General features: G+C 41.9%; 1 protein-coding gene across 1 annotated transcript in view; it reads left to right on the top strand.

The window, feature by feature from the left end:
- Positions 1-13,201, top strand: part of DOCK7 (dedicator of cytokinesis 7) — a 99,674-nt gene that overhangs the window by 52,688 nt on the left and 33,785 nt on the right. The window contains 9 exon segments of the mRNA XM_027694190.1: positions 4,254-4,371; positions 5,133-5,203; positions 5,990-6,128; positions 6,313-6,414; positions 6,678-6,764; positions 7,520-7,751; positions 9,082-9,246; positions 10,529-10,542; positions 10,544-10,699. Coding sequence (XP_027549991.1) covers positions 4,254-4,371; positions 5,133-5,203; positions 5,990-6,128; positions 6,313-6,414; positions 6,678-6,764; positions 7,520-7,751; positions 9,082-9,246; positions 10,529-10,542; positions 10,544-10,699 — 1,084 coding nt within the window.

The following is a 13,201-nucleotide window of genomic DNA, read 5'->3' as shown; positions in this document are numbered from 1 at the left end:
CCCTTTTTTTTTGCTGTTTAAGATTCACACTACATAAAGCAAGGCTGCAAGTGCTCTGAAATAAATACCCTGTTCTGCAGCGGGTCTCTGCATGGAAACATGGACATTTTTTGAGTAGTATTGCAGTGTGAGCGAAAGGTATTTCTCTTTCTGGAATCACTCATAGCAATCTAAGAAATCAAAAGCAATCCATGCATAATATAGTCTGTACTCGGGAGAGCTTTTAGGTAGCTAGATTTTTGTATGTTTAGTAATTCTTCCCCTAGACTTTTTGTTGTTCATGTACAAATGCACGTATGATATGAAGCATCCATAGAAAAAATATTTTTAAAATGAAGTTGTTGTCTAATATGTTGAACTTCTCTATGTTGAAGGGTTTATAATAATACAGGTAACATCCCCACTCATAATTAAATACTGTGAAAGTATTTTAGATCTCAGATTAATTGCTGGAGAATATTTTGTATTGGATCAGACTTACTGTAGTATCTGAAATATAGCAAAATAGCAGGAGCATGGAGATCATCAGGCCCAACTTTGGGGAGAATGGGGATTTCTTAAAAGAGAATTGTCTGGCCTGATAAGCACTTAGGTTGCCCAGAGTATAGAATTTCTGCAATTAGCTTCAAAGTACTTGAGTGGCTTTGGTTTTATGGGGTTTCAAATGAATAATTTTCTGTTGTTTTAACTGTTTCTTGCCAGAAGTCTGTCTAGTTTGTTTTAAATAGTTTTGAATTCTTCCTAACCCCATCACCCCCCCGAAAATCTTTATTCTTGGCTTAGTTGTTAGAAAAATATAGGAAGTTACTCAAGAAATAGCAGCTGGAGAACAGACATTTAGCCAGGTTTACAGCTTGAGGAGCTCCTGCATGTCCCATGTGCTGCTTGTGCTGCTTGGATGTGACACTACCCTTTAGAAAGGTTTGTTTTCCAGAGGGGAAAGATAGTAAAAATGCTCTGGTGTCAAATATTAAAAATCACAATTAGCTACCAAGGACTTTTCCATATTAATACCAGGACCAATGAAGTCAGGCAGTGAAAAGCTCACTACAAAACATCACCTTTAGATGTCACAACAGTCACAGAGTCCATAAGGAAACCAGGACATAGGAAAGCAGAGAGGGGAAAAGCTTCTGGCATGATTAAAACATAAGATTCAGGAGCTGTGGAAACCCTAAGGGATAATCCTGCCTCTGAGGGCTGTTAGCCCAGTCAGGGAAAGATGTATATAACAAACATGATCCTGGAGATCTTTCATGCACCTAGGTGACCCTGATTAAATGGGCTTTAAATGATTTTTATAGTAGGAATAAAGTAAAGGAAAAGGTCTCTGGGTTTTACTGAAAAGGGAAATTTTCATGATAGTTAGGAATTCCCTCTTAAGAGATAGGATCAGCTCTTAATATTTTAATACCTTTATGATGGATTTTGCAAGATGGCTGCAATCACATTACATAAATATTTAGAGGAGTGCCTGGTGCCATTATTTCCATGGCTTGGGAAGCCTTTGCACTGTAGCAATTCATTTTATGGAAGTAGAAGTACTTTTGAGATCTGTTTGAGATAATAGGGTAAGCTTTGCATATATTTTGCATAGCATTTTAATAAAGGCTCCAGACACAAGTCCTTGGGTTTAAAGCTCCTGGCTGAAGCTTTTATTGGTAGAAATCAAGACATTTCTAATGTTCCTGTCAGTGTTTCAGTCCTCAGCCCCTTTCCATGACTCCTGTAACTGTGCTTAGGCAGGAAAATCTGTGACTTTTACCTGTGTAGAGTAGACAACAGGCTGGGAGAGCTGGAGATGTTCAGCCTGGAGAAGAGAAGGCTCCAGGGAGACCTTAGAGCACCTTCCAGTGCCTAAAGGGGCTCCAAGAGAGCTGGAGAGGGACTTTGGACAAGGGCCTGGAGGGACAGGATGAGGGGGAATGGATCCCACTCCCACTGAGTTGTCTCCTTCCCTCCCAACAGCCAAGCTCTGACAGAAGAACTGCAAGCTTGGCTTAGGCTCAGCATAAATCAGTCCAAGCATAAGACTGCCTTTAATATAGAGATCCTGTAGCCTGGCTTCACAAATACCTTAAATCCTTCTCTTAAGCACTAATAATACTTAATAAAAGTTTTATGAGCAAAGTACATTTTAGAGTAAATTTTCATATCCATTTTCATTTTAAAAAGAACATCAAGGAGCAAATGTATTCATGCCAGAACAAAGTAATTTAGGAGAGTCACAAAAATGGCACAGGCCCCCTCTGAAATAGTACTAGAGCGTTGATTAGGCAGTCAGTGGGGATGGGATTCAAAAACTTAATTCACCATGAAGGACTTGAGAGGGAAGGAATTCCCACATGCCAGCTAAGCATATTCCTCTGCCTGGAGGGGTGAAGCAGAGCCTGGTTCATAGCCCTGCCCTGTATATCTATCTGGAGCTGTACAGCTGGACTGCACTTAGGGAACTCCATAGGACCAGCGTTAGCTCATGTCTGTACAGATGGGACTGTCCATGGCCATCGGGGAGCAAATGGAGTTGCTGCCATTGGGTGGGATTCATTGGCCAAAAAATTGACATCTGATGCCATTTCAGATAGCTTAGGACAGCCCCTCTTTCCAGCTGCTCCTCCAGGAGGGTTCTACCTCTAGCCCAGTGCATGTGTTTTGGATACCCATGGCATCTAAAAAGGGACCAGGTACCTTCACTGAGTTACCACCCTCCTGAGAATCCAAAAAAGAGTATCTTTGTTTTCAGCCTCCTGTTGCCAGCACTCCACAGCAGCTGCTTTATTGTGCTTTAAATGTTGTCCTGCTGTGCTCCTCACTTCACTTTTCTGTACCCATCTGTTGTTTCTTGTCTCTCTGGGACAAGCAACAGTTGGAAACTACTTAAAAATTGTGTTCAGATCCACTGAATAGTTTCCAGAGGGGAACAGCAGGGAAAGGGGCCTCTTTTTCCTCTTGCCTGACAAACCAGAGGTATTAAAGAGCTGGTTCTTCAGTGTTTGGGTAAAATGCAACGTGCCAGTTGTTTATCCCTGGCAGATAAAGGCAGCACATGAGTAGGCAGTGTGAGCATCCCTCTTGGATCCTGTGGTTGGAGCTATAGGAGCCAGGATGTCCAAGAGGGAATGATGCTGGTGGGGTGAGCAGGGCTATGTGGGAGATGAATTAGGGATTTCCAGGCTCTTTTAAAGGTGTATAATCATATATTTTGGCTTGTTTGGGGGCTAAAGAAGGTACATTTCCTTTGAATAACTGAGTGTTGAGTGGAAAAGTTTTTGGGCTGTTGTCTTTTTTACTTTAAAAGAATATGCAAGGGACTTTCTCCAGGTCTAAATTATATGCTTACAAGGCAGGTGGGGACTTATAGTGGACAGTTTTGCTAATGGAGTGTGAATCCAACTTTCACCTTCTTGTCAAAGACTCAGTGGGTCTCAGAGGATGGCAAATACCGCAGAATTTTGCATCTCATCGCTGTTCAAGTAATCACAGACTTGAAGAAACAGAGCTGAAAGGGGTTTCCAAAGTGTGTCCTCTGCCCAGTGAAGGGGGCTTGTCTATAAACCCATCTGGAGGGGTGTGTGCCTCACCTCTCCTCAGAAACTACCAGAAAATGGAGATTTCACACCCTCCCAGGCAATTTGTTCTACTGCTTAACTCTCCTTAGAGCCAGCACGTTTTCCCTTGTGTCTATCCTAAATCTCCTGTGCTGCAATTTCCTCCCATTACATCCTGCCACGTTCCCTGTGGATGTGATGAGCACTTTATTACTTCGGTCTCTGAAGCAGTTCTTTAGATACCTGGGAGTGTTGTCATTACCTGAAGCTACAGATACCCATTTAGTTTAATCCATTTTCAGAGGAGAAATGTAACCTGGAGTCATCATGATGTCAAGAGATTTAAAAAAAAAAAAGAAAAAAAGGACAGACCACTAGGAGGGGGATATTTAAGAGAAACCAGCTGCTTTATATTGAGCAAATAAACACCTCTCAGTAGTTTTATATATGAACAATCGTGTTTTCATTCCACCTGAACTTCTGATATTGTAGAATCACTGGGAAATTTTTATGTATTTTTCAAGTGCCTTTCTAAACAGGAACTATTTCAAAATATGGTGAGAGTTTAAAATTATGTCTTTTGATGTCTGAAATAAGGGGTCAAAACCTTCATTTTGACTCTCTGAGTGTTTCCACAGAGGTTTAAATAACAGCATTAATAAACGTGTGAACCCTCTCATCACTTGATGCCTTTGTATCTTGCAGGAATCTACTTTACGTCTATCCACAGAGCCTTAACTTTGCCAACCGCCAAGGATCTGCCAGGAATATCACTGTAAAAGTCCAGTTCATGTATGGAGAGGACCCAAGCAATGCCATGCCGGTGAGGGAAGTACATTGTGCTCTGTGTGGAAGGCAGAGTACACGCTGAAGTCATGAAACCCCTGTGTTAAAGAAAACCTCACTGAAATACATTTCAAAATTACAAGTTTGGAGGAGTATAAAATTACAATACTCCAGAGCAAAGAGTACATTTGTAGAGAGTTTGCAAAGTAGCTGGAATTTTAACCTGAGATTCTTTACTGTGAGGGTGGTGAGGCCCTGGCACAGGTTGCCCAGAGAAGCTGTGGCTGCCCCATCCCTGGAAGTGTTCAAGGCCAGGTCGGACAGGGCTTGGAGCAACATGGTCTAGTGTGTCCCTTCCCATGGCAGGGAGTGGAACTGGATGAGCTTTAAGGTCCATTCCAACCAAAATTATTCTGTGATTTTATGATTCTGTGTTTGCAGTGGACACCCCTTATGTTTGGAACAGCATCTTTGCATCCATGCCAACAAAATTAAAGGTGACAGACTTGTGTCCAGGCCCAGAAGTGATCCACAGTCAGTGAGGATCTGTGGGAAGTGGTTGCATTCAACAGTTCTTCAGCCATATCTGTGTGCAAGTGTCACTGGGGTTATTAAAACTGTGATTCTTCCGTGACTAAGTAAAAAATTGCCTATAAGTGAAGGGGCAGGAAACAAGCAGATGTAGCTTTACAGATGCACACACTGGTAAATGGAGCTATAAATGTCTCTGCAGGACTATGGAACACATTCTTGGCACAGTTTTATAGGGAGATTTCTGTGTTTTTTCTCTTTTTGCAGGTCATCTTCGGCAAATCCAGCTGTCCTGAATTTTCCAAAGAAGCATACACAGCAGTAGTGTATCACAACAGGTAAAACACATGACAGCTTGGGAAATGGCATGGCCCCATGTGGAAAGTGTGATTCCACCCGAGGGAAGCTTTACCAGTGTGGAAGTGAAGTAATTCACCAGTGACTGTCGGTGTTTATAATTTATCAATGAGTGCCTGGACAGCACTCACAGTGACTGCAGTGTCAGTTGATGCTGTTCTGAGAATTTTGTGACAACTGGGAGCCAAAGTCTTTGTTCTGGCACAAACCAGCATTGTGTGATCCTGAGCACGTAGCCCAGCTCAGCAGATGGTCTGAGTACAACTCCTGGTTACTAGTCAGGAAGATTTATGTTATAAACTCATGTTAGCATGTGCTTGTTGTTTTGCTGGAGCCTTTTAGACTTTAGTTGCAAATAGAAACTACTTGGTCTTGAAAATAATTCCATTGCAATTGGAGTGTGGACTCCTGAATCCAGCAGGAACGTGTTAATGGGTTTTGTAGCTGTGCCAGGGAGAGATGTACCACCAAGGAGAGACTCCTGTCCTGCAGGTTGGGGTTGTGGCAGTCTCGCCCTTGAGAGCGGAGTTTATTGAGCAGTGTGGTTCAGGGTGCCTGTGTGAGGAGGGGGCTGCTGCCTATTTGTTGTGTATTAGGAAGTTTTTCCAGTCCTTGGTGACTAGAAAGTGAAGTTCTAATCCCTTGGGATAGTCCATATACTCCCTTCCCTCCAGATTCTTTAACTCAAGGGATTCAGTCCCAAGCATAAGGTAGTAAACCACTCTGTTTGTATGGATGACTCAGATGAGGCTCTGCTCTCTGTACAGATCACCCGATTTTCACGAGGAAATCAAGATCAAGCTTCCAGCCACTCTGACCGATCACCACCACCTGCTTTTTACTTTCTACCATGTCAGTTGTCAGCAAAAACAAAACACGCCCCTGGAGACTCCAGTCGGATACACTGTAAGTGTCTTTCAATCCTTGTTTTTCAGCACAGGTTATATTCAAATGCATTCGTGGGCAGTTTTTTTAATATCACTGTTAACTCATATCCCACTGTAGAATTTGAGTATTTGGGAGTGAAGCCTGCAAAGTTCAAGAAAGCCTTAAGAAATGTGTTGTTTCTGTTAATTCCTTCTTATTACAGTGGATACCGATGCTTCAAAATGGGCGGTTAAAGACTGGTCAGTTCTGCCTCCCTGTTTCACTGGAAAAACCACCACAGGCTTATTCAGTCCTTTCTCCAGAGGTGAGTTCATGTTCCTGCTGAAAAGCAGCAGAATACATGTGTTAAAAAGTGAGAGGATGTATGTGTATGTATTTATGTGTGTGCATATATATTTTCAACTCTCAGGTTATTTATTTATTAAATACTATTTAGGCAGGTGTGTGTGCTTGTGTGTGGGCACATGTGTGATCTGAAAAAAGAAGGGAAGAAATCGCAATTTCAAATAGAAAAGCCTTAGTTCTGCTTTCTGTCAAGTCCTCACTTATTCTTTTATCAACCTGCAGGTTCCACTCCCTGGGATGAAGTGGGTGGATAACCACAAAGGGGTTTTCAACGTAGAAGTTGTTGCTGTGTCATCCCTTCACACTCAGGTAGATTTTAAGAGCAGTCATTGTCATAAAAGAGTTTGATAGTTTTTGACAGTTGAAACACTGTCAAAGTTGATGCTGTGGAGGGTGTAATAATCACTTGTAGTGAAATTACAATCTCATTTTCAGTTCTGAGCCAGCAGACCTGTTTTTCCACGTTCGGCTGTGAGTATATTTGAGAAGTTCTGCTTAAAAATATGAGGAGTTTGGCCATAATTCACAAAGGGTGAATGGCCAACAGTGTTTTCAGACCTACCTGTTGTGTTTAATAAAACAGCTCTAACATACAGCCCAGACGTATAATGTTTTCTTGTTTTTCCTTTTCCCCTCTGCCTCTTGTTTCTCCCTGTATTTTCCATCTGTCTTTGATCTGAAAAGAAAGATGACAATCACTTTGTCTAATAATTTAAACTTTTTTTTAATTAATTCCCAGTGTGTCATTTGGATGGGTTTTTTGTGTTTTATTTGTGCTGTAAATAGTAATGTGATTTTAGTGCATTTTTTGTCTGTTTTTATAAGGATATGCAGTCTGTGGGTACTCTAGTTTTGCCCTGATAACTTCTGAACTAGAATTAGAATTAAATTAAGTTAGATATATGGGCAGATCCCTCAAAGATGTTGAGTTTCTGCTAATTTTGTGAGATTTAATGGCCAGATAGAAAAATGAGGGTGAGAATCCATCCATGAGGTACAAATCCATAGAAACTGGAGTTAGTTTTGGAGCTTCTTGCTGATTATTGGCTTCTTGCTTGTTGTAGGACCCTTATCTTGACAAGTTCTTTGCACTTGTCCATGCTCTGGATGAGCACATGTTCCCTGTGCGAATAGGAGACATGAGAATTATGGAAAACAACTTGGAAAGTGAACTGAAGAGCAGCATTTCAGCTTTAAATTCCTCTCAACTGGAGCCGGTAGTGCGATTTCTTCATCTCCTGCTTGACAAACTGATCCTTCTGGTAGTAAGACCTCCTGTCATTGCAGGCCAAATAGGTATTTTATTTAAGTTTTATAGAGAATTACATCGCTGAAAGTTTGACACTTCCAATTTTATCATATTTATGTAGAAATAAAAAAGTCCATTTTTATGCTTTATTTTAGTGCCACTAATATACCATGTGTCTTCCAAATAAAACATGCTGGCACCCAAATCTGTAGTGATGTACACAGGAGCAATATTTAATATAAAGTTTCCTAGAGTGGTTGGTAATTTTGATGTCCAAGTTGAGGCACCAGAAAGGAGCCTGGTTTTCAGGAGTTGGATGCTCAGCATGTTTCTAGCACTGGAGCCTGTTAAGGTGTCTCTATCCTGACAATCAGAAATTAAGAACTGCAGCCTTACTAGTCACCTTGGAAAATCTGGAAGTAGGTAAGATAAGAAGGTACAGAGGCTGCATATTCCTGCAGGTCTTGTGGATCTGATACTGTCAGCATGAATAATCCCTCCTTTTGCTCCCTGTTTTTGTACTGCTCTGGCAGTACAAAAAATCTCAAAGTCAGAGTTAGATCATTAGTATTTAAAATAGCAGGTTTTGCTGATTTTGTGGTAGGAAACCTGAGTTTGGGCATGATGGAATATAAGTATCTAAGACTGCTTAAAAAATACTTGTGAAAATATTTCCTTAAATACAGCAATTATTTATTAATTTTGTCTTTCTGGGGCAGAATTTTGTTTGAACTTTTATTTTATATTTTAAAACTCTTTTGCTCTTTCAGTGTTCTGTATTGGTTTAGTTTGTTTGTGTGGAGCATTGAGGACATTAGTGACGTCATTTTTTAAAAATAAGGTTTACAACCTTCAGCTACTTCATCCTTAATCTGTTTAGACTAGATTCCTGTGCTTCTTTTCAGGACAGATTTTTTTCATGTAGAAAAAAATGGAGATTTCTCATTTTCTCATGCAGATTTCTGTGCTCGTTTTTAGAACAATTTTTTTTTTCCAAACCAGAATGGAATAGTTCTTTTTGGTCCAGTTTTGTGTTTTGGCTTAGGCTTAAATGGAGGAAATAATTAACTGAGAAAAGGATAAGCAAAAACATGATCTTGTTACCATTGCATTTGGTAACCAAAGTTGGGCTGATTCCAGAAATCGGCCTAAATATATTAAATTTGTCATTAATAAAATCACTGCAACACCTGTTCTCCTGTCAGGCTCTTTAATAGATCTGGTTCAAACGCCAGGCTCAGTTTTGGATGAGAAATGCTTGCTAGACTCTAACAAGCTCCACCATTTCTCCTTTAGAAGGTGGACAAAAGGCACATTTGGGATTTTCTCATGGGTCCTGCTGCAATCTAAAACAAACTCCTCACTTATTACTTGCAGTTAACCTGGGCCAAGCATCTTTTGAAGCAATGGCATCGATCATAAACAGACTTCATAAGAACTTGGATGGAAACCAGGACCAGCATGGCAGGAACAGCCTTCTTGCTTCCTATATTTATTATGTTTTTCGCCTACCCAATACCTATCCCAACTCACCATCACCAGGTACCTCTGTTTTTCATTTTATTTCAAGTCCCACTTTGTTAAAAGAAAGCAGAAAGTGTTTACTGGCAGGTGCTCCTGAGCTCCAACTGCATGTCTGGTTGCCTGCCAAGCCCTGTTATTAATTTTCTGTGTGATCCAGTGTAGCCCTTTAAAAGATGAGTTTAATTACTGTTAGTCATGTCAGAGATTTACCTATCTGATGATTTTAAATAACAGTGTCACTGCTGAAAGACTGTGAATTATGGCAAAATACTTGCTTTTTAGTTTTGTTCTGTAGCAGGTGAGTCAGAGTTGGTGCACTCTTGGCCTGTCATGTTTCCCAGTCTCCTTCACTAGTACTTTATGCTTTTATCCAGTTCCAGCAAAAGTTTAAACACTGGCAAAGGAGTGCGAAATACTTGTCTGAGCATAGGAGGGAAACAAATTAGTTCCAGCCCTGCTGAGAACGAGGGATATATCTACATGGGAAAGAGGTGGCGTGAGTGGCAGGCACAGAAAACCAGGCCTTGGAAGGACTGTTGTGCAGAGTGGGGAACCTCTCAGAGGCGTTGGGAAGGTTTTGCGCTTAAAACTCTGCCCAGTCCTTTGGTGGGTTTCAAGTCTGAGCTCTGGATAATATCCCTTTAGCTAAAGACATACCTCACCTCCTGCCTAAATCCTCAGGGAGCTTCCTGCTTCTCAGAGATCAGTGGATAAAATAGCTTTTTATGCCCATCCTGTTCTGCCTTTGAGAACTGGGCAGGGGAGAATCACAGAATCACAGAATATGTGAGTTGTAATGGACCCACATGGATCAGCAAGTCCAACCCTCAGCTCTGCACAGGGCCATGCCCAAGAGTCACACCAGGTTCCCCAGAGGAGCATCCAAACACTCCTGGAGCTCTGGCAGCCTTGGTGCTGTGACCACTGCCCTGGGGAGCCTGTTCAGTGCCCAACCACCCTCTGGGGGAAGAACCTTTTTCTAAGATCCAACCTAAACACTCCTGACACAACTTCAGGCCATTCCCTGGGGTCCTGTCCCTGGTCCTCACAGAACAGAGATCAGTGCCTGCCCCTCCTCTTCCCCTCCCAAGGAAGCTGTAACTGCAATGAGGTCTCCCCTCAGTCTCCTCCTCTCCAGCTGAACGCACCGAGTGACCTCAGCACCTTCCCCTCAGTGGGAAGGCATAGGAGAGAATTCCTTACAGGCTGATTATCCAAAGGGTTTGCTGCATGAGGCAGGTGTGAAGCAGCCTGGGATCAGGGATGGATGGATGGACTAACAGAGGATGCTCCTGTGCAGGTCCTGGTGGCCTGGGGGGGGTCAGTGCATTATGCTACCATGGCTCGATCCGCTGTGAGACCGGCAAGCCTGAACCTGAACCGGTCCCGGAGCCTCAGCAACAGCAACCCCGACATCTCGGGGACCCCGACATCGCCGGACGATGAGGTTCGCTCCATCATCGGCACCAAGGTATGTGAGCGCGGCCGGGGAGCTGCGGGAGCTTCACCACCTCTTATTTCATCCTCAAAGAAATAACAGGGAACGTTTTGTGATTTTTTTTTTCTTGTAAAAAATGTCCTGATAGTCCCTTCCCAGACCTTTCGTGTCAGTTGTTGATGACACTCCTGAAACTCCACTCCTTGAAAATAGTTGCTGATCTCTCTGACTTGTTGGACCCATCTTGGAGTGTTGCTACCACAAGTGTGGTGCCTGGGGGCAAAAGTCCTTCTGGACTTGTTTCCCCAAGGAATGGGTTTACTGCCTCACTTTTTGCATGACCAGCAGCCAAATCCTATGCCCAGCTGTGTTTTGTCTCCCCAAACCTTGCACTCTGTGACCCCACTCTTATCTCCCAACCCAAATCTCTTTCTCTTCCTCTGCATTCAGCACTGATGACTGCTCAGATTTCTCTACTCCTCATGTCCAGAGCAGGTATCTTGCACACAGCAGGAATATTCCTGGTCCCTGCATGGCCCAGAGGAGATTTGGGATGGTTGGTGAGAGCCACAGTTTGGGCAGCTGAGCTCAGTGTGAGTTTATGGTGTGCAAACTCTGCTCCCACACCAAAAAGTGACTTTCCAGTGTGGATTCAGAGCATCCAGCATGGTCATACTCTGGCTCTTAAGGGCTTTAGTATATCCATTTCCTGCAGAAGACCCTGGCTCTCCTGGTGGCTTCCGGTTATGTATGACTGCCACATTCCAAACCTGAGCCCAAAGTAGGTGAGATGAGCCAGCACAAAGCAGTGTTGGTAATTCCTTCCCCTGAGAGCAGTGTCTTAGCTGCTTTGGGGTTCTCTTTTTCTTTTATCTTCAAACTGTGATAACTTTGTCATGATGAGTCTACTTCCCACCTCTGAACCTTCACTCTTCCCACACAGGGGAATTCCTGAACCCTTTCAAAGAGCTGTTAGGATCCTTTGGAAGATCAGTGGGCAAGTTTGTTACTAAAGCCATCAGTCTGACCAGGCAGGCTTGGCTTGGCTGGTCCTGGGTTTTACAAGAGCAAGAAAAACAGTTTCTCAAAGAGGTTAACAAATTTAAATTAATAACAACATCATTTCTGACCAAATAAGAGGCTGAAGAATTGTGGGTAGGCAAATTATTATTTCTTACATCAAAGTCTGGACTTAGAAGTCTTGAAATATTTTAAAGACCACTTCAGTATCTTGCTAATTAAACAAGCCTGACCTTTTGTGAAATGCCATAGGCACTGGTGTGCATATGGAATTTACCCAGGCTATCAGAAGTTTAACGTGTGCTGGCTTAGTGAATAATGTCACAATACAAAATGAAGAGAGATTTTCTTCTAGAGATGTACTCCAGGCTTTAAAGAAAAACCTGTTCTGTGGGTAACTGTTGAGGGGAAAATTTCCTTTAGGGTAGTCTGAGCATCAAGAATTAACCTTAGTCTGACTATACAGACTTTTGGTTGAGTATAATTGTTTCTGCTTGTTAATAAGCAAAAATAAGACACTTCTTGAGATGTTGAAATGAGTAAAAGGGTGCAAAAATTCCTGTTGTTTCTCCAAGTAATACCTTAAGCACACATACCCAAATAAGGAACCTGCACTTCAAATTAGCATCTATCACAGGAGGTTTTCTGCTTTAGAACAACTCGAACAGTGTTTTTTTGTTGTTTGAGGGAAGTCTTCAGAGTCCAGTCTTGTATCAGTTTTTATTCTAATGTAAGATATTTATGGGTTTGGTATATGTGCTTAAAGTGTCCCTTATCAGCTTCTTACTTAATTTTGAAAACCCTTAACAGGATTTGATAGATTTCTGTTTATTTTCATAGCAGAGAAGGTTTTAGGTCTGTCACTTGTTTTGCCTTCGTTTGTGAATTGAAGCCATGTAAATTTTATTCCGTACTAAAGCAAATTTATTAAGTGTCTAAAAAGACCTGTGGTGAGATTTTATGGTTAAAATGTTGGAGATGTGCTGGGAAAAAACAGAAAACATTGTGGAGCTTCATTGCTCTGACAGTGGATTTTCACAGACGTGTGCTGTGTTCCTGCACAGATCCAGCTGCAGGTTGAACCCAAGGGACAGAACAGACTTTAACAGCAGCTTTGTGAACTTTTGAGTGACTCTCCCAAGCAATAAGAAGCTCTCGTAGTCTTTTATTTTCCGAAGAGGAAAGACTCTTTCCCTTTCCAGATTTTTACAAAATGACTTCTGCTTCTGCAAACACAGTATGTGTTTAATGTTATCCTCAGAAGCAGAGTGACATGATAAGAAATCCTGAGAGTAGAAATATGAGGGGGATAACGGCATTTTTAAAATTAGACCTGATTTTACAAAGCATGAGCTTAGTTCAGCATTCTGCAAAGTCCTTTCGACTTTAAATCACTGTGAGCAAAATAAAGCATGTTTATGGGTCTGAGCAGGGCACAGAGCTTTGATTTATTTCTGCCAAAAAGTAATTGAGATTAAAACACTCTCCTTATGTGTTCAGTATTTTTTTATTGGA

This window comes from Neopelma chrysocephalum, unplaced genomic scaffold (genome assembly GCF_003984885.1).
Source record: "Neopelma chrysocephalum unplaced genomic scaffold, ASM398488v2 Primary Assembly neopelma1_97, whole genome shotgun sequence".
In the NCBI taxonomy this organism is placed as follows: Eukaryota; Metazoa; Chordata; class Aves; order Passeriformes; family Pipridae; genus Neopelma; species Neopelma chrysocephalum.
The sequence above is the reverse complement of the archived record's forward strand: the minus strand, read 5'-3'. Positions and strand labels throughout refer to the sequence as shown.